The 22,250-nt window shown below is 39.8% G+C and overlaps 2 protein-coding genes across 2 annotated transcripts in view; one reads left to right on the top strand and one right to left on the bottom strand.

Moving 5' to 3' along the window:
- Positions 1 to 7: 7 nt before the first annotated feature.
- LOC118339969 (ras-related protein Rab-19-like) lies at positions 8 to 6,404 on the top strand. Its single transcript, XM_035677808.1, has 4 exons — positions 8 to 1,006; positions 3,536 to 3,719; positions 4,453 to 4,556; positions 4,642 to 6,404. The coding sequence occupies exons 1-4, from the start codon at positions 812 to 814 to the stop codon at positions 4,828 to 4,830; spliced, it is 672 nt and encodes a 223-aa protein (XP_035533701.1). The 5' UTR covers positions 8 to 811; the 3' UTR covers positions 4,831 to 6,404.
- A 966-nt stretch (positions 6,405 to 7,370) lies between these two features.
- Positions 7,371 to 22,250, bottom strand: part of lrrc17 (leucine rich repeat containing 17) — a gene marked incomplete in the record, with an annotated part of 24,853 nt that continues 9,973 nt past the window's right edge. The window contains 4 exon segments of the mRNA XM_035677796.1: positions 7,371 to 7,964; positions 11,219 to 11,374; positions 19,732 to 20,230; positions 21,591 to 21,962. Coding sequence (XP_035533689.1) covers positions 7,522 to 7,964; positions 11,219 to 11,374; positions 19,732 to 20,230; positions 21,591 to 21,866 — 1,374 coding nt within the window.

Raw genomic sequence — 22,250 nt, 5'->3', positions numbered from 1 at the left:
AGAGAGAGAGAGAGACCGGCTGATGGAAGAAAAATACTGACACGTGTGTGAAAGAACAGCAGGTGGATTGGACAGGAACCTGGACTACAGACAAACGTCTTTTTGAATTGCATTTTATTTGAAGGAAGTTTTTATTTGAGAGGAAGCTAACCACAACCCATGCAGGAGGACAAAAAGGATGGGATGTGTATTCCTGCTGTCTTTTGCTGTGGGCCATGAAGTGGGTCAACACCTGAGAAGGAGCTGAAAGGAGCAGCCGAGACTGAGGCAGTTTTGTCCTTGCTGAAAGAGCACAAGAGGGGGAGAGACAGGCGGAGCTGGCTGGAGACACAAGACAGAGAGAATGCAGAATTATTATAAAGAAAACAGGCACAGTTGATTCTTCCATCTTGTTGCTTGTGTGCCTCATAATTTACAATGTGTATGATCTAAGTATAATCTTTGACTGTTGAAGAATACCATTTTACTCCCTGGCAAACAAACTTTCTCTCAACTGTAAACTGGTTTTACAGGTTACATGTGGACCAATTCTAGCCTGGAGACAGCTTTCACTGGAAGGAGAAACTGTGGAATAAGATTGCAGTTTTGGGGGGGGGGTTCGTAGTTTTTGTTTGTTTTTTGGATGAAACTCCTGAACATAATAGCATTTTAGGATCCATTTTCTTTCCTATGACTCAGCCTTTATTCAAGCATAAAGATAACCCCAGCATCTCTTGGCCTCAAAGTCCAAGCATTCCAAGTGATCTACAGTACATTTCCTCCATTCTCTCACATTCACATCCACAGAAAAAGACTCTACTCTGCCTCCACCATGCAGACCCCAGGACCTGAACATGATGACTCTTTTGATTTCCTGTTTAAGATCATCCTGATCGGAGACTCTAACGTAGGGAAGACCTGCGTGGTTCAGAATTTCAAGTCTGGGATTTTCTCAGAGAAACAGCAGAACACCATCGGAGTGGATTTCAGTGTACGAACCGTGGACATAGAGGGGAAGAAAGTTAAGGTTAGTGTGGTGTGTATGACAGTCTGTGTGTGTGTGTGTGCGCAGTGGACCATTTGGAGTCTTTTAGGGTATGCATGTCTTCAGGTGGTGTCAGTACAGAACATCAGATCCCCAACATGCAGACCTTTACGTGATTAACAGAAGTCACTAACAGAGTATATAAAACAGCTATCAAGAGTTACAGAATTCATAGACTGAAAAGTACTGTCAAAAATGTAGAATAAAGTGCAGATTTGGCATTATAAAGGAATAAAGAAGGATTATAAGATGTAAGTACTGCAAAGCTCAAGACTTGAAGATGATGAATCTTCAAGTCTTGAGCTTAAGTATTGAATGCAGTTTCCTAAAGGGCCTAAGAAGTTATTAAAAAGTCTTACATTATGAAGGTATGAAATGTTATACACTTATACATTTGTGGGATTCTTTGGACAGTGGTTGGAGGCGGTTCAATCCTTGGGTTTCATCTCATCTCATAATAAGTGTCGATTTTAGCAAAAGCTTAAATAAATTCATTATTTTTAATTAGTTAATCCACCCATCCTCAATCTGGGTCCAGGTCAGTAATTTAATGAGTAATGTTAATGTTTTTAAAAGTCTTCCTTTTTGCTTGGTGACCTCGTATGCTCCAGTAATGCCTTCTAAATGCCCTGATCCTCATCATGGGTGTTGTGGAGTCAGCTGGCTCTGACAATGACAGGCTGCCCAGTATGGTTACAGGCCTTTTTGGTAACATATTTAACTGACAAGTATGGCATAAATTGCAACTCCGAAGGGCCACTCAGATGTGATGGACTTTTCTAGGTTTGGGGGTAAATAACGCCACAGTGAGAAGTGTCCTTTGGTTGCAGTGTCAGTTAGAGTCCCAAACAAGTCAGACCGGCTGCTCACATGAAGGACCTGTCCTACAGGTTTCTCTACTCTACTCTAGCCTTTGTGCAGACAAAAATAAACCTGGAATGACTTTTCTGCCCTGTCACTGAGCTGGAAAGGGAACTAAATGCTTTAGGGTGGACAGTTATTGGTTCCGCATGCATCAAAAGTCAGTTACCTGAGAAAATAATAAAGCCTGTGTTCATTCAGTTAAATGGCGGCTTACACATTTTCCATCATCATTAATAAACTTATGTGCAAACTGATTATCAGTTTCGATCAATAGGTCACACATATATGTACTCTCCTACTAATACTGACAGGTATGAGGTGAGGGAAAGAGTATTTTTTCTGCATTGATATTTCAAACTTTACAACCTTTTTTTAAAGTGTCTCTTTTTGTTACTATCTCACAGGGATTATCTGGATTTGTCATAGCCAGGAGGGACAGTACAGTCTGTCAATATACACACACAAAAACACCTACACCAACTGTATTGTTCTGTGGACAAGCCAGTTAAAAAAAAAAAACCTGGCATTTCAACAAACATGTCATCAACTGAACTTTAAACAAATCCCTAACTATTAATGGTTAAAATAACTAGGATGCCAAAGGTTACCACTGCTAATTTATGTAAACATGAATTTATGTTTAAGTAAGATGGCTGGTGTCCATGCTTAGCCCCATCCCAGAGTATCACCAGTGAAGAGGATGTCAGCATTCGTTCATTTATTCCGTGTGTTTTTATGAATCAGTAACATATGGTCACCATAAGTTTGAAAGTAACAGAAATATTTTTTTCGTAATAACAGCTGCTGCTTCTGTGTTTACTCAAACCCCACAGAAGATTTAGGCCTGAGACCGTATTCAGATGAGCCACTCCATCTTATGTATATGTCACTTTTGTATGTTAGGTGATCAGCAGCTGTAGCTGTGTTGTTTTATGTCTCTTCCTTGTTTTAATGAAGCTAAGTTCTTGTTTTTCTTTTGTCTGTTTGGCTTTGGTTGTCATTATAGTTATCAACTAATAAACATGTATTATACCTGAGTTTGTTACAACAATGCATCATCTTTTATTCAGTTAAATTACAGCTGTGTTACTTGAATTAAGGTAAAGCAGACGTGTATTTGGAAAACCTTATAAGCAGGTTATTTCTTGTTAAAACGCTTTCTTTATTTTTACAACTTCTACAGAAAGAGGGAGTCATTAAGCAGGAATATGCCTTTTTACAGGCATATATAATGTTATATGGTCAGCGTTATTTTTACAGGTTTATATTCAGAAATGTAAAGATGTGCGCTTTTATTTCATTAATAAAAAGTAATAAATGTGTTTGATCTGTTCTATTAAACTTATCCAGATAGCAACAGTAGACATCAACACATACAAATTGAGCAAGTGAGTCTGGATTGGTTGTTATGACAGCTGTTACCACGTTAACATGGTCTGTCAGATGCTCAGGGAGTATCCTGCAGAGGCCAAGGACCTGTGTGTGTGTGTGTGTGTGTGTGTGTGTGTGTGTGGTGTGACTGTGGGTGTGTGTAGGTGTGTGATTTTTCATTTTGTTGTTTATGTGCATATCAGCCACACCTCCAGTCTTGTGTATTTCTTCCACATTAGAGCTGATTCCTTGTTCTTGATTATGTGTGTGGAACAGATGCAGGTGTGGGACACGGCAGGTCAGGAGAGGTTTCGTACGATCACCCAGAGCTACTATCGCAGCGCTCACGGCGCCATCATTGCCTATGACATCACACGACGTCCCACCTTTGACTCAGTGGCTCACTGGATCAAGGAGGTGGAGCTCTACGGAGCGACTAATGTAGTGCTGGTTCTCATAGGTGAGTGTGGTTGTGACTGTGACATGTGATTGCATGAATACAGCATTTGTGTGTGATCTTTTGAAGGGTGGACAAAATAACAGAAACATTTAAGAACATAATGTTTTTTATAGAGCAATAGCCCTGGAATAAGGGGCTGGGGTTTTTGCTGTTGCTGTAATGAACTGGTTGTCATAAACTCCAAAAATGATGTATTAAATAGTTACTGTGTTGATGTAACTCAGCTGATGAAACTGATGTATATTGCATATGCCTGTCTCAGTTGTCACTTGAGTAAACCCTGAAGGTTGTTTAAGGTGATAATTTAAATTTTAGTGCCTCAGTGAGGCTTTTTAAATGCTTTTATTAACAGAGGTGGCATTGTTTTGCAGCAAAGCTTTAGAGCCTAATGTCAGAGAAATCTATATTTTGAGTATACTATGCTGCAAGGGATGGTAATACTCAGCTATGGTACTTTATATTTTGTGTGGGAAAGGCATCAATTCACTGGATCACTTCTATTTCCTTAAAATGACTTCAAACAAATGGCTGTTAGTGTTACACTTTAAAACTTGTGTTTGCAGTTGTACTTACAGGACTGTTTGTACACTTAAGAGTGTTGACATGTTGGTCTTAGCATGTAAATTAGGTGCACTGACAATACTATTAACAGAACTTTGGCAATACAGTCTCCTGTTGGATATTTAAGGTGATCTTGAGCTTTTGTATTTACATCTCTACGGTCTCCATCTAGGTAACAAATGTGACCTGGAGCAGGAACGTCAGGTTCCGTTTGAGGAAGCCTGCAACCAGGCAAAGGAGGCAGGCATACTAGCTGCTCTAGAAACATCTGCAAAGGTAATGTGCGTACATATAAAACACAAATGAGAGGTTTTGAAGTTGGTTAAAATTGTTATGTAAAGTTCTCCTTCTCTGCGTCCAGGAGAGCCAGAACGTGGAAGAAGCCTTCATGATGATGGCCAGGGAGCTGCTGGCTCGCAACGGCCTTAACGTCCAACAGGGAGACTTGGAGAGCAACAACACACCTCGAGCTCTCCTCCGGGCTAACTCTCGGCCGGTTGATGGCATCGCAAGTGCCTACACGCCACCAGAGAAGAAGACATGCTGCTGATTTAAACGTGGATGGGACAGGGGAGATTAGAGGTGACTGATGTTGGAGTTGACGGTGGATGAGGAAGAAGGTGAAAGGCACTTTTCATCATGAATGTTGGAGAAGAGGATCCAAAGATGCATGGATGTGGAAAATGGCTGGCAAGACCTTAAGGACCACAAGTCTTTGCATTGAGGAAATTTTAGTATTGAAAAACTTAATTTAGTGTACTTTTCTGTGCCTTACCTGTGACAGTTGTTCAGCTGGTGCTACAAGGACTAGAACATCAAACCAGGCATGTTTAATAATGGAATAAGAGACAGTGATGATGGCTGTGATCAGTGTTGGGTAAAGTTACAGTAAGCCAATCTGATATCAACTATAGCTGGACTTTTCTTCCTGATTTGATGTAATATTATTGGCACCAAATGCTGTAGTAAATACGGTCACTATTCTAGTTTTTGTTTTTTTAAATCTGAGTTTAAAAACTAAAGCATCAATGCAGTGATTTGTTACCACAAAATTTAAGCATTACAAGCATTCTCAACAGGCCTCAGCGTTGTCCTTGACATCTTTGTGCTGTATTTTGTCAAAATGCTGTCTTTATGCTTCACTCTGCCGATCAAACTTTTGAAAAGCTGGAAAGACTACTTTAGTATTTCACCCAAGTGACCTCTTGCGGTGCCTCTATGACGAGCTGTGATCCTCCGCTGATGAAAATGTTCTGGAGAACCTGCCGCAAGCCAGAAGACTGTGAATTTATATTTGACTTTCTCTTTTCACATACATAATGATGCCTTGCATTGTCATACACGTCTCTAAAAGGCTGTGAATGTGTTCTAATTTTATTCTTTCAACTTCTGTGATTAATTGACACAATAAAGCAGGACAATGTTTGACTTTCGGAGCAAAACAAGGGTTTAGTGGAGGCTGATGTATACTAATGGGTGAAAAATCGAGGGAAAATCACCATAAAGTGTCTAAAATTGTTGGGCCTTCAAAGCATCAATGTGAACACTAGAGGGCACTGTGCTGTTACACATAATCTACAACTGCAGGTTGGTTGCTCATTGCCGTAGACAATGAATACCAAGGTGATTTAAAACATCTGTGAGTGCACTAAGAAACAATTAGCTACGTTTACTTGCACCCCTGTAAAAAGGAAAAATGTCAAATCACCTTTAAAGCTGAACTTTGCCAAGATGACTTCCTGCCAACACAACAGTCAAACTAAAGTAATTGAGCTGACAAGGCTTACATCCAGGATGTAATCTCTCTGTGTGTCCAATGCCAAGTTGGCAGGCCTTGTTTAAACACCAACCTGGAAGTCATGTAGCTGGACTTGACTGTTACTTTCTTACACTGATACAGTTAATCTGCCTTAATGTTTGTTGGTTTAGTTATGAGTGGAGAAATCATGGGAACAATCCAGGTGTAGAGTTGTCCTTTTATTTAAAATGAAAATCCTGCTGACAAGCAATAAATGATCCATCTATGACTATAAAAATCATTTTATTCATTTGTATTTACTTACTTGATTTGAGCAACAAAAAGTTAAGCTAAATTAAATAATCTGGTCTGTTTTAGTCCTTCCTTGACAGGAGGAAATTAGTTATCCTGTTTTTAAATATAACAAAAGAATATGACATACCCATACCCATAACTAAGAATGAGAATCTGCATGAAGTCTGCTGTTGTGTGTTGGTCTCAAGCACACTGGGTGGCGCTAGTTGACAGTCAGTGAAGACCGTGTTTCCCACCTTTTGGCTTCCAAAAAAAAAAGCAACATCATTTACATAAGTCTGTTTCTTGGGTGTATGCAATGCCTTTCATCTGCTGAAATGTAACCTGGGCAGTTTTCAGAAGGAAGTTCCTTGATTTGGTTGCCAAATGCAAAAAAAAACCCAAACAAAACAAAACAAAAACTCTCAGTGGTGAAAGACTCAAAGTTTCCATCATCATCACTGTTATAGTCTGATATCAGGACATCTTTATTATTTGGCACCGTTAACCAATAATTATCAGTCATGATGCACTTGGCAGATTCCCAGTATAGTGTATCTGGAAACGTACTAATTGAAACAGTAAGTGTATGACGCAATGCATCTGCTTCCCGTCATATTTGGTGGCTAACTGCAGGTAAACGAGTTCAGTGTGTCTATCCAGACACAAAAAAAATACATTTTCAGAAAAAATAAACCCAATTTTATTTCCAGAAAACAGACATTAATTAGTACAAAAAAAGACCAAACACTACTTAAAAAAAAAAAAAAGTATATCCTGAACTCAGTATCAACAGAAATAAGAGAGCACCTGCAGTTTATTGTGTGGAAAATTCTAAGAGACGTTTTTGGGGTTATTAGCTCTGATACAGACTGGTCTGGGAATGTTCTGCTAAAAAGATGAAAAAAGAAAGCTCAGATTGCATCTCCTAAATCTTTTTTTAAAGGTAAACTTAGCAATGACATTGCAATTAACCTTTTAAGAAAATCTGAATGTCTAAAAAAAAGCTTTTCTGTTATCCACCTAAGATGGAAAATGTTAATTATTAAAAAGACATATTAAGGACAAATAATGGAGTTTATTCCAGAATTGTACTTTTACATGTCAAATCAAATCATTGAGTCTACCTTTATTAATCCATTCTTCAGCCTGTCCACAGACTCGCTCACTCCAAACTAAACCACACCAGTCCGCTGATCCACCTCCATTCTAACTCAGCCTGATGATCTCAAACCTGTTGGGCTTCTTCTCTTTCAGAGGCTGAGGCAGGCGCTCGCCCTGCCTCTCGCTCGTCTCCCCCACTACCTCCTGAGCATCATTGTCTGTCCCCCCTTGTCCTCCCTGTCCCGTATCCATCCCTCCAGTTTGTTTATCCTTGGGACATTCCCCGTTGTAGGTCTTGACGTAATCTTCGACGCGCCAGCCCCTGAACTCCTGCGGCTCGGAGCAGATCAGGCCAGTGTAGAAGACGCCAGGGTGGTGCTTGAGCCAGTAGATTAGGTAGTGGATGTTGTAGTCGCAGATCCAGGGGTTGTTCTCCAGCGAAAGCTTCCGTAGGAAGTAGAGGTCCTCCAGCACACCGTACTGGAAGTAATGGAGGCTGTTGTTGGACAGGTCGAGCTCACGGAGGTACAGCAGGCCTGCAAATGCAGCTGAGAGAGGAAAAAAAGTAGAGCAATCTAAGCTGGCATCTCATACTGCTGTCTGAATACTTAAACCCTGTCTCCATGGACACTCCCTGTTTGGTTGCCTGTGTGGTTTATTTAAACCCACATAAATACATATTTTTGTAGCACATAATTTAACATGATAATCACCAAAATTGCAGTTTCAGTATTTTCAGTGGACAGCAGGAGCGCGTGGTTATGGCGTGTGTTCGCACTGAAAATGAACAAACACTTTTGTTGTCTGAACTGTGTCGAAACTTTGAAAGATTGCGGGGGAAGAAATCTAGACCACTTGACCAGAATTGTCGTCATTTTGATAATAAGACATAAGCCTTATCTAGCTGTCTCTTTCATCTCCACTTAAATGGATGTGAATCGTCAGACCTCTCAATCACCAAAATCTGCCTAACTTGAGTATAAGGTACCTGTTGAGGTCCCTAAATGGTTCCAGACATTGTGACAGTCTGTGTAATGTGACAATGGAGACTGTCTCACACTGTCCACTAGCCTTGGACCTAGCAAGAAGAGAGGAGGGGAGGCAAATGAGAGGGAGAATAAAGACATCACTGAGACAGATCTGTAAGAAAAATGGACACTGAGGGCTAAACTCCTTCTGAAAACCATTTTCAATAATTGGAACATAAGTTTCTGTTTCTGCAATCTCATCCGTCAATCCTAAAGATGACACAGATAGAGGGAACTATAGCTGAGGAAGGAAAAAAGGAATGAAGGGACTATTTCACCTCCCCCTCCCATGTCTTATCTCTTGACTCGAGAGACTTAGTTTCCCGAATCGGCTACCGTTCATTAGGTTTTTTTTGAGTCACTATGGCCACAGGAAGCCCAGTGTGCTCTACTTTCATGACATTTTCCCAAGCAATGAAAATAAGTGAAGCAATATTCACTCTGTTAATTATATTCACTTTGCAGGCATCATTGAGTATTTTAAGAAAGGTCTACGAGTAAACTGAGAATATTGAAACCACTCTCACATCTGCTAAATATACATTTTTGTGCTAAGCTACATTTGCTTAGCACAAAGACTTAAAAACCAAGGCTAACAACTAGCCTGGCTCTTTCAAACTGCAACAAAATCCACCAACCGGAACTTCTTAAGATCACAAATATTATATAATCTGGTTTGTTTAATACCGTACATAAAACATGTAACTGTAAGCTAAAAATGTGCTGTTCATGAGAGGTCTGGTTCTGAGAAGTAACTTCCTGGAATCAATTCTGGATGCCTAGCAACAACTCAGAGATAATGAGATATAACATGTTAATAAGTGAGCTTTTATGCTATGCTAAGCAGCTGCGGGCTGTAGCTTCATACTTAGCAAGTGGTATCAATCTTCTGATCCAGCTCTCTGCCAAAAAGCGAATAAACTTGCCATTCCCAAAGCATCAAACTATTCCTTTAATGACCATACTTTAGCTAGTTTAAGTGACAACTCTTCCATAGTTGTTGTTCCATCTGTTCTTTGTTTTAAAGCATCCTTATCTCACCATCCTTGGAGACAGTAAATCTTTTGTCATGGAATAAATGCGAAGCAAAGAGCTCTACATAACACCCTAATCTCTAAGTATTTTAATCAGCACTTCTGCCACCGTTGCAGATCCATACAACGTAACACCCACTGAGGCTTTAAACCCTGTCATCAATTTTTCCAGCTTCAGTGTACATGCATTAACATTCTTCAGGCTAACAGACAGATTGGCATGGAAACACAGCCCTCATACAACCTCAGCAGAGGTGATACATTTAGGATTTACCCCCCAAGCTTGCCCCACTCTGATCTTGGCAACAAGTCTCCATAACAAATAAACACAATTTCAAAGTCTATAGTCACCATAACTACAGATATCACTATTACATACACCCCACTATTACATACTTGTGTGCTGCTTCGTTGTTACTTCACTTACAGTAACACAAAAGTAATGCAGGCAAGAGGGATCTTCTACAGGGACTTGACGAGTATTAAGAAATATTTTTTGTTTTGAGTTTGGAGTTCCAGATGGGTGGGGTCCCCACATTGTGACAATTCCTAAAGTGTCTAGTTATTAGTCATAGGATATCGGAGGCTAAATTGACCTTCTAATAAACTGTACTTTCCTATGACTAAATTACTGTTTTTTTTTTCTATTTTCGGGTTGGTCCTGTGAGGAAAAACCACAACAATTTGGCACAAAAAATTAGCCAAAACAAACAATGAAAGACAATAGTAAATAATCCAAGTGTGCCAGAGCTTTCATGCCTTTTCATTCGGGTTCTTTTCTCTCTCTGTGGTCATCATCCACATGAAAAGCAGAATTGAACAACTTCTTGAAAATAATTCTAAACTCATTTTATTTTACCCCAAATGTGAACATGATTAGAAGGAGTAACCGAGATTGAAGCCATATGTCAATGGCTATCACAAGCTCTCGGAATTACACAGAACGTATTCTCCAGTTTCTAAATAGTCTTGGACGCACTGGAGCCAGCTACAGAGATAGATTGTTTACATGTGTTGCAGGGTAATGAAAAAAACTACAAGGTCTTTAAAAGGATTTCCCTCCTGGGCAGGAAGACATGAGCCCAGACATCATTAGCCTAGAGAGAGTAATGAGTCTGCACTTTTTTAATGGTGTTCCTCTAATGCTGAGGCAGAATTAGTATTTAGAACAGATATTCTGCTTCAATAAAATTTAGTTCATTTGGCAACTTATCTAAACTTGTGTTGCTGTCACAACCCAGGAGGACTAAAGAAACCAAAAAATATTTACATTTGAGAGGCTAAAATCAGAGAATTGGGATTTTTTTTCTTAAAAAATGAAATAGCTGGCGATTAATTTAATAGTTAACAACTAATCGATTAATCAACTAATCGTTGCAGCTCTAGTGTGTGCATGCTCAAAAGGTTGCATTGCTAATCTTTGTAACTGTGATTGTGGCTTCATACATTTAAGGTTCCTACTGTATTGATGCATGTACACACCTTTTCTAATAATTATTTCAGGTCTTATTCAATGCCTTGACCCCCAGGTTGGGAACCACTAGTTAACCCACTGTTAGGTTGATTTAATCGGAAAGAATTAATATGTTATGTATAAGAAGCAAAATTACTCATTAAATATGACTTACCCTTACCCACTTGCCAGCCAAACAAGTATCTCTGTGGCTATTGTATAATGTAATTTAGTGCTGAGATGTCTGTACTCAAGTGTGTGTGAGGTTGGTGGGGCTGTCGTGTTACCTGTGTCTATATGGTGCAGGCTGTTGCTGCTGAGGTTGAGCAGCTTGAGGTCTTTGGACAGCAGGAACTGTTTGGGCCTGAGATGTTTGATGCTGTTACTGGACAGATCCATCTTCACTATGTCAGATGGTAGGTCAGATGGGATGTTATTCAGATCTGCAAAGACGGAAAGACAAAAAAACATAGGTTCAAATGGAGAGAATAATGCACACAGAAAACAAATCAAGATTCATTCCTGTATTCATGTTGATATGTTTACAGGATTGAGGAAGATGTGGACAACAAATTAAATCAGAATACAAAGCGCAAATCCCCCAAATCATCAGGAAAGCTGGAAATCCAATCTGTATGCATCCTTATACATTTTCAAGATGTTGTGTGGGTTGTGTGCAACATTGAACCTTTCAAGATGGAGTCAAGTGTGACAGCATGTGTAACCATGTTTCACTTCTGTGCCAGTGAGTGTTTTTGCTTTCTTTCAGTGTTTCAAGCCTCACACACACATCCCCCCCGATGTAAGAGTGTCTAATGTACGAAACAGTGATTCCCACATATTCCCATTTCGATAACAGATCCTCTCTGGAGTTTTAAATCAAAGTCCCACGCTGAGGCACATTTTACAGATGCAATATCCCTGCAATGTTGGGACAGTTAAAATAAAGATTTGTCACTGTCAACACATTTTTGTACCAAAGCTAGAAACAATAAAGCTTGAACTAGAATCTAAAAATGTGGAGCTTTTTCACAGACAATAAATAGATCCAGATTCATGTTAAGACCCTGATTGCACAAGTTCTACTTTTGGGAGTTAAGAAGCCTCCTGAAGTCAAAAAAAGCTTTTAATGGAATCTGAATTGGTTTTGTGGTTCCCACACAGTCACTAAACTTGATTCACCTGTCAGTGTCTGTACAATCAACCGCGTTTAAATTGGCATCATATCTGTTGTGCCAATCATCATGTTTTTCTGTTTAAAACTGAGTAGGTGGCCCCTGCAACCTGTATCATCAAAATGAACAGGGGTGTTTTTAAAGCAGTTTGCAAAATGGTTGCAGATGAGCGGAAACACAAGTATGTTTAGGCAGTGAATACTAACTGAGATCTAATCAAACTATGTTTATTTTGATATAAAATGACTGCTTTATTTTGTAGAGAAAAAAAATGTGTACGATATGCATGCGGCAGTCATGCCTGTGGACTAGTTTCCTGCATGTATTTATTTACATGGACTGTATAATTTGGTCAGAAGAATGCTTATGGACACTTTTACGGTGCAGATGTTGCAGTCTTTATGAACACACTTTACTGCCACAGATGTTGTAGCTGGTTATCATGGAGGCATGGTGTCATAAATCCTCAGTGACTCTAAGAAAATATAAATACACACAGACGCATACAGCATGCGCACAGATGTAGCCGATGCACTCAGGAAATGTAATTATTATTGTTCAGTGATGTGAAGCACTGATGGTTGTTGAGTGTGCAGCAGGCAGAGACATTTACAAAGGCAGAAATGCTTAAGTTCCACAAGCTATCAGTCTTCTGCAGTGAAGTCTAAAGGGAATCCCACATTGCCTTAGGTGTACATGTGCCTGCAACTTTGTCCAAGCAGATTTTCAGATTAGAAAAAGCTGGAAAAATGCTGGCACTCTTACGCATCAGACTCAAATTCCCAGGCTCACTTGTGAGAAATGAGACTTTGACCTTTTAGAGCCAAAAAACAAACCCTCACGGTCCAGGAGAGATGCATCTGTTGTCTGCGTTTTACAGTGAATGAAGATAATACACTGTGTATTCAGTGGTGACAGCAGGCTGAGACTGGATGAGTCATGTATGTGACCAGTAGGACCTGTTTTCCTCTGGGTATAAGAAAAAAAAAGTTGGGCCAATTATGGAAACAGAGCTGTTATCTCGCTTATTAACTTGATTTGCTATGTTACGTGTCCCTGGCTCTTTTAGCATTGCTTCCAAGTGTTTTCAGGAAGTCAGCCATTTTTATCAGGAGCCTTTGGGATATCTTGTGATTTTTAATGGAGCAAATCTTTTAGATAAAGTGCAAAGGCTCTTTTCCTACTTTAACATCTGTGCCTCCTCAGAGCAAACAGCTGAATGAAGAAAAAACACAGAGAGAAGGAGACAGAGGGGGAACATGTCAGGAAAGTCATTCATTCATAACTGGGTTTGGACTGGGTTTAATGCTGAATCTGCTTGAGTCATTATTTCGGGGAAACACATGAATATCTGTCCCTCTTGGTACTACCTGAGAAATTCTCTCCCTTTTTGGAAATGTTTTCACTGACAACAACTCTGCTTTGAATTTAGTTCGGGCCATTGGCTGTTAAATTTCTGAGTGATTTCCTCTATCTATCCTGTGGAGTCTAAACTATAGCACCTGCTTTATGTCAAAGCTGCCGAGTTTGAATTACTTTCTGCAACAATACATCCTATGGAGGTTCCACTATAAGTTAAACACATGTAGTCCGTGCATTACTATAACGCATTGCAGTAAAGGTACAGCAGTATTTACATAGTTTGAAGAGATAGAACTAAGCTATTTCCATGATTTAGTAGCAGTGCAGAACATTAATTGAACATTTATCTACATATACTACTCCAGAGTGTATGGGTTAGCATTGCTGATGAATTATATGTGCACATAGTGTTAAGGAAAAAAGCTTTCTTCACCATATATTCTGTAAAATGTCAGCTGTTATATTATTATGCTCATTTTTGCAAAAGGTGAAGTACACAGCTACATCTGGAGGATATACTTCATTTGTGCATCAATACTGATTCCGTTTGGAGCAGGTGGTGCAATGCATATTTCATCCTGTTTAGACAGTAGAAAGGGAAGCAGTTAATTTTTTACAGTGTTGACATGATTACTCTTGGGTCAACTGTGCATAATGCAGTGAATTTTTGGGGTTTGGACCTAAGCCCCAGGCTTGACAGGGGGAATGGTTTCTTGACGTGTTTTCTTCTCTAGATGTGCTGCATAGAATTAGGTAGCAATAAAGTAGTTCATATTTAACATTACCTTTCGAACTTTAAACATATTTCATGTGAGGTCACTTGCACCTCACTGCATTCATTATGACCTTACAGAGTAGAGGTATAATGGTAGCGGAGGAAGTATAGTAGAGTTATTTTAGTTAACATGCAGCCTTAGGAAACGTGTTGAGAATATTCTGTTAAATATTTTTAACTACACAACTAATTATCCTCACACCCAGGCTGCAGAAACAACTTGAACTGAGTTTGGATCTTTTATATCATTAGCACCTTCAAGGGTGCAACCTGTCAGCATCCACCATAATTGCCCCCTCTGCTTCCAGGCTCTGGATTTTGCAATGCAGATCATGTTTGGACTTTATGTAATATACATAACTCTCTGTCATCATTCAGACCAAATATATAGAGGCACAGGTGAAGCCTTTTCTAAACACGCTGACAACTCTGTTTATAGGATATCACGATTACAACGAAAGGATTAGTGCCTGTAGTCATGTCCTCCCTTGCAATGATGGTTTGAGTCATACTACATTTTTAAAAGGTTTATTGCCTTAATGCTTTAACTCAGAGTGACAACAGAACAGTATAGGTTTCTGTATTAGACTGACTTTCTTTCCAAACGGCTGTGCATGAAAACTACTTTGTGTCCTAGAGAGTATACAAGATCCTCGCTTGGCACTATGGTGGTACAGTATTACATGTCAAAACCAAAAATCTGACAGCATGATCAGAGATTTGGGCGTGTTGTGCTACTAGCGGCTTTTGTAGTAAAAATACTTTATGCAACTACTTTTTACCAATGCATTAGGACCTGTAAGCAGACTTTGATGTGGCTGTACAAGAAGGTACATATTTGTTAAGTAAAAACTAGTAAAACTCCATACTTGTAGATCATAATGAACAAATCCAGAGTCTGCCTTGGGACTGAGAACAGCAATTGCCTCTTTTTGCCCACATCACAATGACAACGGTATCTTGGGAATAACAAAATAAAGAAAATAATCAAAATATAATCAATCTATTGTCATCCAAGGTATATCCATCCAAATCCTGACTATTTAACAGTGGAGGTAATTTCCAACTTGTTCACAGTTATATCATAACAATTAGTTTCTGTGATAGTTTTAGGATACCATGGTGTATTACAATGTTTCAGTGACCTTTTCACCTCTGTGTGAAAAATTCCTTTGGGAAACTCTGAACCCCAGAAGTTGTACAGTTCCCATTGCAGACAGGACCTTCAAACTACTGCAGGAAAACCTCTGGCAAAGTCTGCAGCTAAATCCTGCAGTTAGTAGAGAGTGATGTTTGATACTGTCCTCTTTTCTCATGCATGCTCTGTACCTCTGCCTCTCGCTCAAATGACAGTATGGAAGATTCATTTTTTATGCTGACTAAATCCCGCGTTCTATGATCCAGGCAGTCCACGGAGACCCTGACATAATATCATAAGTGTGGGTGTGTGTGTGACTGGGAAGCAGCCAACTCACCATATACCATATTAGTCACTTTTCTGTTTCCTCTCTCAAACGGCGAGAAGTTAATATGGAGGATTTATGTTACTTCTGAAACCAATGATTTCTTGACCTTTGAGCACAGTCTTGAAGGCAGAGTCTAGAACTAGGCCAAAACAATCAATACCACCCTTTAGATGGGTTTCTAAGCAACTTCATGAGATGTGTGTGAAAAAAAAACAACTGGAATGACTAAAAGCTCATAGGGAGATTAATATGAAAAGTTGGTTTTGCATTAATGTAAAACACCTGGCATATGTCTAGTGTCTTAATAATAAATAATAATAATAATTGGGCTTTATTCAGTGATTTCATATGCAAACATTATTTTTGTATGCTAAACCTTTTCTATGCTCAGGTTACTTTCTTGGTATGGCTAGCAAGAGATTCATGAAACTTAGTTTTAAGCTAATACATAAAATGTTAACATTTATGTTTAATGTTGTATATGGTCCACGTTGGATGTAGTAAAAATATCACAACCAAATTGAAAATATTATGCTATAATTACATTGTGGCAATGAGTTGGCCCCCGCTGCATTAAAAAAATTAGAGGTATTAGAGTATAAAAATAGTATTATTCCAGGGTAAATTTAGAGTTCAACAATGTCTCCACTGTGCAAAAGGGACTTAAACAGAAGTAATTTGAAGGCACCTTTTGATATTTCCACAGATTTACTCCCTTCTTTTCTTTCTTGAGAAACACAGCCTTAAGAGCTCCCATATTAACTCTAACCACTGTGTATACCATTGATCTCCAGTGAGATTGGACCATGGAGCCTGAAATCTGCTGTGGTTCACCTCAGAGAAACAGCCTTCAAACCAGAGTGAGGGAAACATGGAGACAGGAGAGAAAGAGATAGAGAAGAGGAAAATATAGGGTTTGGAGAATTAAACATCAGAGTATGTTTCCACTCTTTTTTTTTTTTTCGAATTCTCACTCCCTGCTTGTTTTCCATTCCCATATATGACAGAAAACTTGCCCATATTTAGAAATCCATTCAGCAATTTTGCATTTTGGTAAGATGCACTGAATGTAAGTATAACTTTTGTTTGTTTATAAGGGGGAAAAAAACTATTCCAGCCCTGCAGTACATAAAATAGGCACAGAGGGTAGAAGTTGGGGTACCACTAGGAGCCAACAGCACATTTTTTGCCCTGTGGCCCCCTAACAACGTCCCCGTGGGATGGAGAGACATTGTATTATAGAAGATGGAGAGATGAATGATGCTCTCAAAAGCTACTCCTCACTCATGGTAAAGTCATTCAACTCCATATTAAATATTTAACAATACAATTTCACTGAAAGAATGCTATTCAATATGCGTGTGGATATCATATTGTATTAGTTAACCCAAAGTTTTCAAGGCTATATAATACCACAGTATACCAAACTTTGCCAGCATCTGTAAGTGTTTAGATTCTTAAACAGACAAAAGGCAAGGAGAAAACATCATGTGCAATGATATAATGTACCTGTTATTAGATTTTACACTGATTGACAGCTAATACAACCAATGCAGCTAATGAAAACATTGGTGTTGGAATGCAGCAGAGTGAAAACAACTAAATGAAAAGAGTGCAAACCTCGACTGGTATAATCTTTCAGTACAACTATATGGGAGTCCTTGCAAATCAAAAGCACAAAAACCATGTATTGAATGTCATTCACAACAGCTGTAGTATATTAAGCAACATTCACACATCACATATCGCTTTCGCGGTGGGGCTTGGTTTGGAAGGAGGCAGGATGTAGAGTTATTACGGGGCATAAAGAAGAGGAAGGGATGTGGAAAGATGGATGTGGGAATCAGCCTGTGAGAAAAACAGAGAAACCTTACAGTGGTTCAGATAATGAATCGATTCAAAAGTCCTACTGTAGAAAAAAAATTAGGAAAATATGCAAAAAGTGTCCTCAAGCATTTACAAAACACAGATGCTGCATTGTGTGGTTTTGGCTTGTGGGTGCTTTGTGAAAGATTGCTTTCTGAGAAGGACATAAGCTCTCCATTTATAGATGAATTCAATTGCTCATTTAAATTGGGGCCTCACTTTGGTCTGAAACATGAACACAGACAATCTTTCAGTTCAGTGTGTTGACAGTGGATGCAATTTGGGTGTGAGAGGAGTCATGTTTTAGTGCTTTGAAGAAGAATGAGATAAAGGGGGTTTGCTGGACAGAGAGAAAAGGGAGAAGATGAGAGAGCAACCGAAAATAGAGAGCCCACATAAAAGTAACAAAAAGTGATCTGTCGGCACAAATTCAGAAATTGTCATCCCTGCCTCCAGTCTGTCTTTGAAAAGCAACACTGAAACACATTTTTTATGGTGCACTGGAGAAGTTACAGCCTCTGATAGCAGCCTCAGTGGCATTTTTACAGAGAGAGAACCAGATGTCAAAGCTGAAGGAGCTGAAAGAAAGTTGGAGAAGCTTGCTTTCCCTTCTCTAGACCGATGCCTGTCTGTTTGCATATTTTCTGCAGCACTGTACCCATGCTGACTCAGTATTAAAACTGAAAACTTAAACAGATTGAGATGCTGGATGTTATTAGTGCCTTCTAAAATCTGCATAAAATGAATGAATGCATGATTCAAATTAGAAAATAATACAACAGAGATGGTGCTGTTTCCAAGCACTGAACACCACAATAGACCACACAAGAACATAAATACACCACAATACAACTCATCAAAATGCCAATGCTCCATGCACAAAAGCCCCAACTTTTTACCCTGACCTTTAACCAAAAGCTGCTGTGCGCTAATTTGCGGGAAAAAGCAAGAGTTTGAAAGACCAGACCACAACCAGCCCCAAACCTGCTCCCTCCCCCTTCCCCATTGAGGTTCAGACACCCCACATGGCAGACTTAATAATGCAAACACAACTCTATTTGCTCAGCCTGGATTTAACCAAAACAACAGCAAACTTGTGCCCAATTTCACTGGACAAGCAAGCACGACTCTACTGAGAGCTGAGCAAACCTAAAAAACGTGCCTTTTATACGAGGCACTCGTCTGCCAGGGTAGTCTATTTGTTATTGATATATTTGCCAGGAAAATAGTTTTCGTCACACATGATAACCACTGAATAAGGAGAAAGGCTTCAGCTTAACCACACAACAAGACTGGTTGATTTCACTTGAGTTTGGCTGCAAATGACCCGTTTCTAATGCAGAAAAAAATAGGTTGATTCTTTGTGTGAGTTTATGCCACCGCTCGTATTTAGTTTATCAATTTCTGTGGATATAGTAGCTATTGGATTTCTAATGAGGTTCAAAGTTGGTGCATGTGTTGCTAACATTAGCAGGTTAACATACGGTAACAATGCTAAACCTAATGATGAATGTGTTCATTTAGAATGTAAGCATGCTAACAGTGGCTACTTAGCATTACAGTACAGCTAAGCACAGCTGAGGCTGAGAGCGATGATATTAGTTTTGCTGCTATTTAAAGGTCTAGTGTGTAAGATTTAGTGATCTATTGGTAGAATATGGCAGGAATGGAATATAATATAAGTATGTTTATATTAGTGTGTAATCACCTTTATTAAAAAAAAGATCTTGATACCTTGGAATGAGCCTTTTATATCTAAGGCTCTTCCACAAAGTCCGCAATATTAATCCGCCCAGAATGGAAAAACCAAACACTGACTTTAGACATGTTTTTAGGGAGTTTGGCAGCCACCGTAGTTTCTCCTACACTCTTGGAAGTGGAAAGTGGGGCAAGGGGGTTGCAATCTGCAACTACACTGTGAGATGCCACTAAACACTGGACCTTTGGTCCCTTGATCATAAAACAGAGAACTAACGATGAACCCACTGTAGATGATAAAAAATGCCTACAACTGCTTTAACTGTATTATACACTGGTCATGTGTCAAACAGGTTGTGTGTTATCAGCTATCCTGCATTCAAAGCATGTCATCTGTGCTTCACATTTTAAGTTTTACAACATTTCATTAAGTTTTATTGTGACACTAGTAGTCTCACCTTTGTTGCTGCAGTCCAGCAGAGGTTTAGGGAACATGTAGGTGTGGCACATGGACGTGGCCTCTGGCTTCACTTTGAATGGTGGAGGCCTCGGTTGCCCTCCCTCTTCGCGTCCCGGCCTCCTGTCCACCTGGTTGTCATTCGCACACAACAAGTCCACATTCAGCTTCTTCAGCTTTTGGCCCCTCAGCGACTGGGGCTCCACACACTTGGCGTAGTTGCCCAGGTTGCGGTTGCTAGGCACCTGCAGGGCCCTGACCAGGCTGTCCAATGAGCAGTGGCAGCTCCAGGGATTGTCATAGACACGGAGGTAGGTAAGGCGGGACAGAGGGAGCAGGACCTCCTCGGAGGCTGTTTTCAGTCCGTTGTGCTGGAGAAGTAGGGTGGTGAGCTGCGAGAGGCCGCTGAATGCTCCATCCTCTACCATGGAGATGTCATTCTGCTGGAGGTCCAGGCTCTTCAGCTGGGTGAACTGGGAGAACATGTTGTCCCTCAAAACCTAGGAGAGGAAATGTGAACTGTTGGTTTTAATTTGTTGTCAAAAATGTATGTTGTTGACCATTACCTGCAGCACTGGATGGATATATGTTACTACACTGTCTAAATAACTGTATTCTGTATTAGTTAGTTGACTTAATTATTTCATTTATCATTCATCAAGGCTTGTCACCATATTGAATTATTTAATTTACTATTGCATTACACGTTTGGCCAGTTCATTCACTTATTCATTCATTCAGTCAGTAATGGAAAGCAACAAACACTCAGGGTTTTCTAGTGATAAAGGGCTGTCTCCACTACTGAGTGAAAATTACTGTGCAATCAGCAAGCTAGCCTGGCAGCACGATTAGGTTTTAGTGAAAAACAGATGTACACTGTATGGACGAGCAGTGAACTATAAGGACTAATGACCTCATTTGCCAGGTCATTAGACTGATTTGACCAATGACAGCCCAGCAAGTAGTTCTTTCATTCAATTAGGTGTAAGGGTTCATGTTGATCTCTGAATGAAACAGAGGATGCTTTTGGTCTCCACATACTCCTGGGGCAAATATTCAGGTCTCCGCTGAATGTTCCACTATGTTCACCAGCTAGTTGCTAACTTTGCTAGTGCCTTTACTAAATTCACTAAAACACTTCATAGAAGTGGACCTGCAGAGGTGATATTTCTCTATGAATTCATCACAGTCATTTGACCCATTTTTATATAAAAGTAGACATATTGCAACTTTAAGTACAAATTGCAGGATATAGCTTTAATACTAATGAAAATACTGTTAATACGTTCTAAAGGTTCTTCATTTTATGCCAAATCCAACAGGGGTAAAGATATACTAAAAATACAGTAAAACCCACATTATTCATTGTTTCCCACACTACTCATTCGTTCAACAACCCAACTCTTTGAACTTGAAAGGGTGAAAGTAAAGCTTAATTAAACTAATTTTTCACCGATTTGATCAGTGTTTATAACTCATTCATCTTTTATTATTTATTACCTCGCTCGCAAACCATTTTGTTTTGTTTCTCTCAACACCTGTGACACACACATCCTGTGTGTGCACTCCGACATGGCAAAAATCTACACACACACATACAGAACAGAAAAATGTGTCTTTGATCTCGGCCCCGATATAAATGGTGCACAGATGCTCATGGTATCAACAAGCAGGCTGGGTTTAGGGTCAGAGTAACAGGCTTGAGAACTAACTCGCAGAAAATTGATGCATTTGTACTAGAAAACTGTACTAGACAGGAGAATTTGTTCATTATTGTTGGTTGTGTCTAAACTGTAGCAGCTGCTCTGTGTCTTGCCTCTTTATGTTTGCACTGTGCATGTGTAAATTGTCTGTATGTACCTGAATCTTATTTCTTGCCAACAGCAGATGGTGAATATCTTTGGGCCAGTCCTGCATCACGGTGGTCAGCTGTCTGTCCTGGCAGTCCAGGTACTTCTCTCCTGCCTCCATGTATTCCTTACACTCCTGAGTTTGACGTCTCATCACTCCGGCTCTGCCTCTGCCCCGTACACGGCCCCTAGCACCCCTCTCCACAGCCCCTGACCGAGGGCCTCTCCGGGACTCAGCTGTCCGCAGGAGCAGCACCAGGAGGAAGAGGGTGGTGAGGTGACGCATGATGGGATAGGAACACAGGCCTCTTGGTAACCAGGTCAACCTTGTAAGACTGTCGTCGGATGATTGGTGTGACAGGACACAGGAGGCCGGTCACAGCTGTGTTTATGAAGACAAAAACAGAGAGAGAGAGAGAGAGAGAGAGGTGCATTTTCAATGGCCAGTTCTCAAATGGACACATGATATATCCATTTAGTTGACACTTGAATCGCTGCTAATGAGGTGTTTTATGTCTTGAAGGACATTTTGAAGACAATGGCCATATTTGGCTGTAACTAATGATGACACACAAATTGTGCTTTCAGAGGTTCATTATTTGCATATATGCAATATGCACTGAATGTTGATTAGACAGACATGTAAGGGTACTTAAAGGTGCATTAAACA

Source organism: Morone saxatilis, unplaced genomic scaffold, assembly GCF_004916995.1.
Source record: "Morone saxatilis isolate NCDOM2014 unplaced genomic scaffold, NCSU_SB_2.0 Contig10, whole genome shotgun sequence".
In the NCBI taxonomy this organism is placed as follows: Eukaryota; Metazoa; Chordata; class Actinopteri; family Moronidae; genus Morone; species Morone saxatilis.
This window is presented reverse-complemented; position numbering and strand designations above follow the sequence as displayed.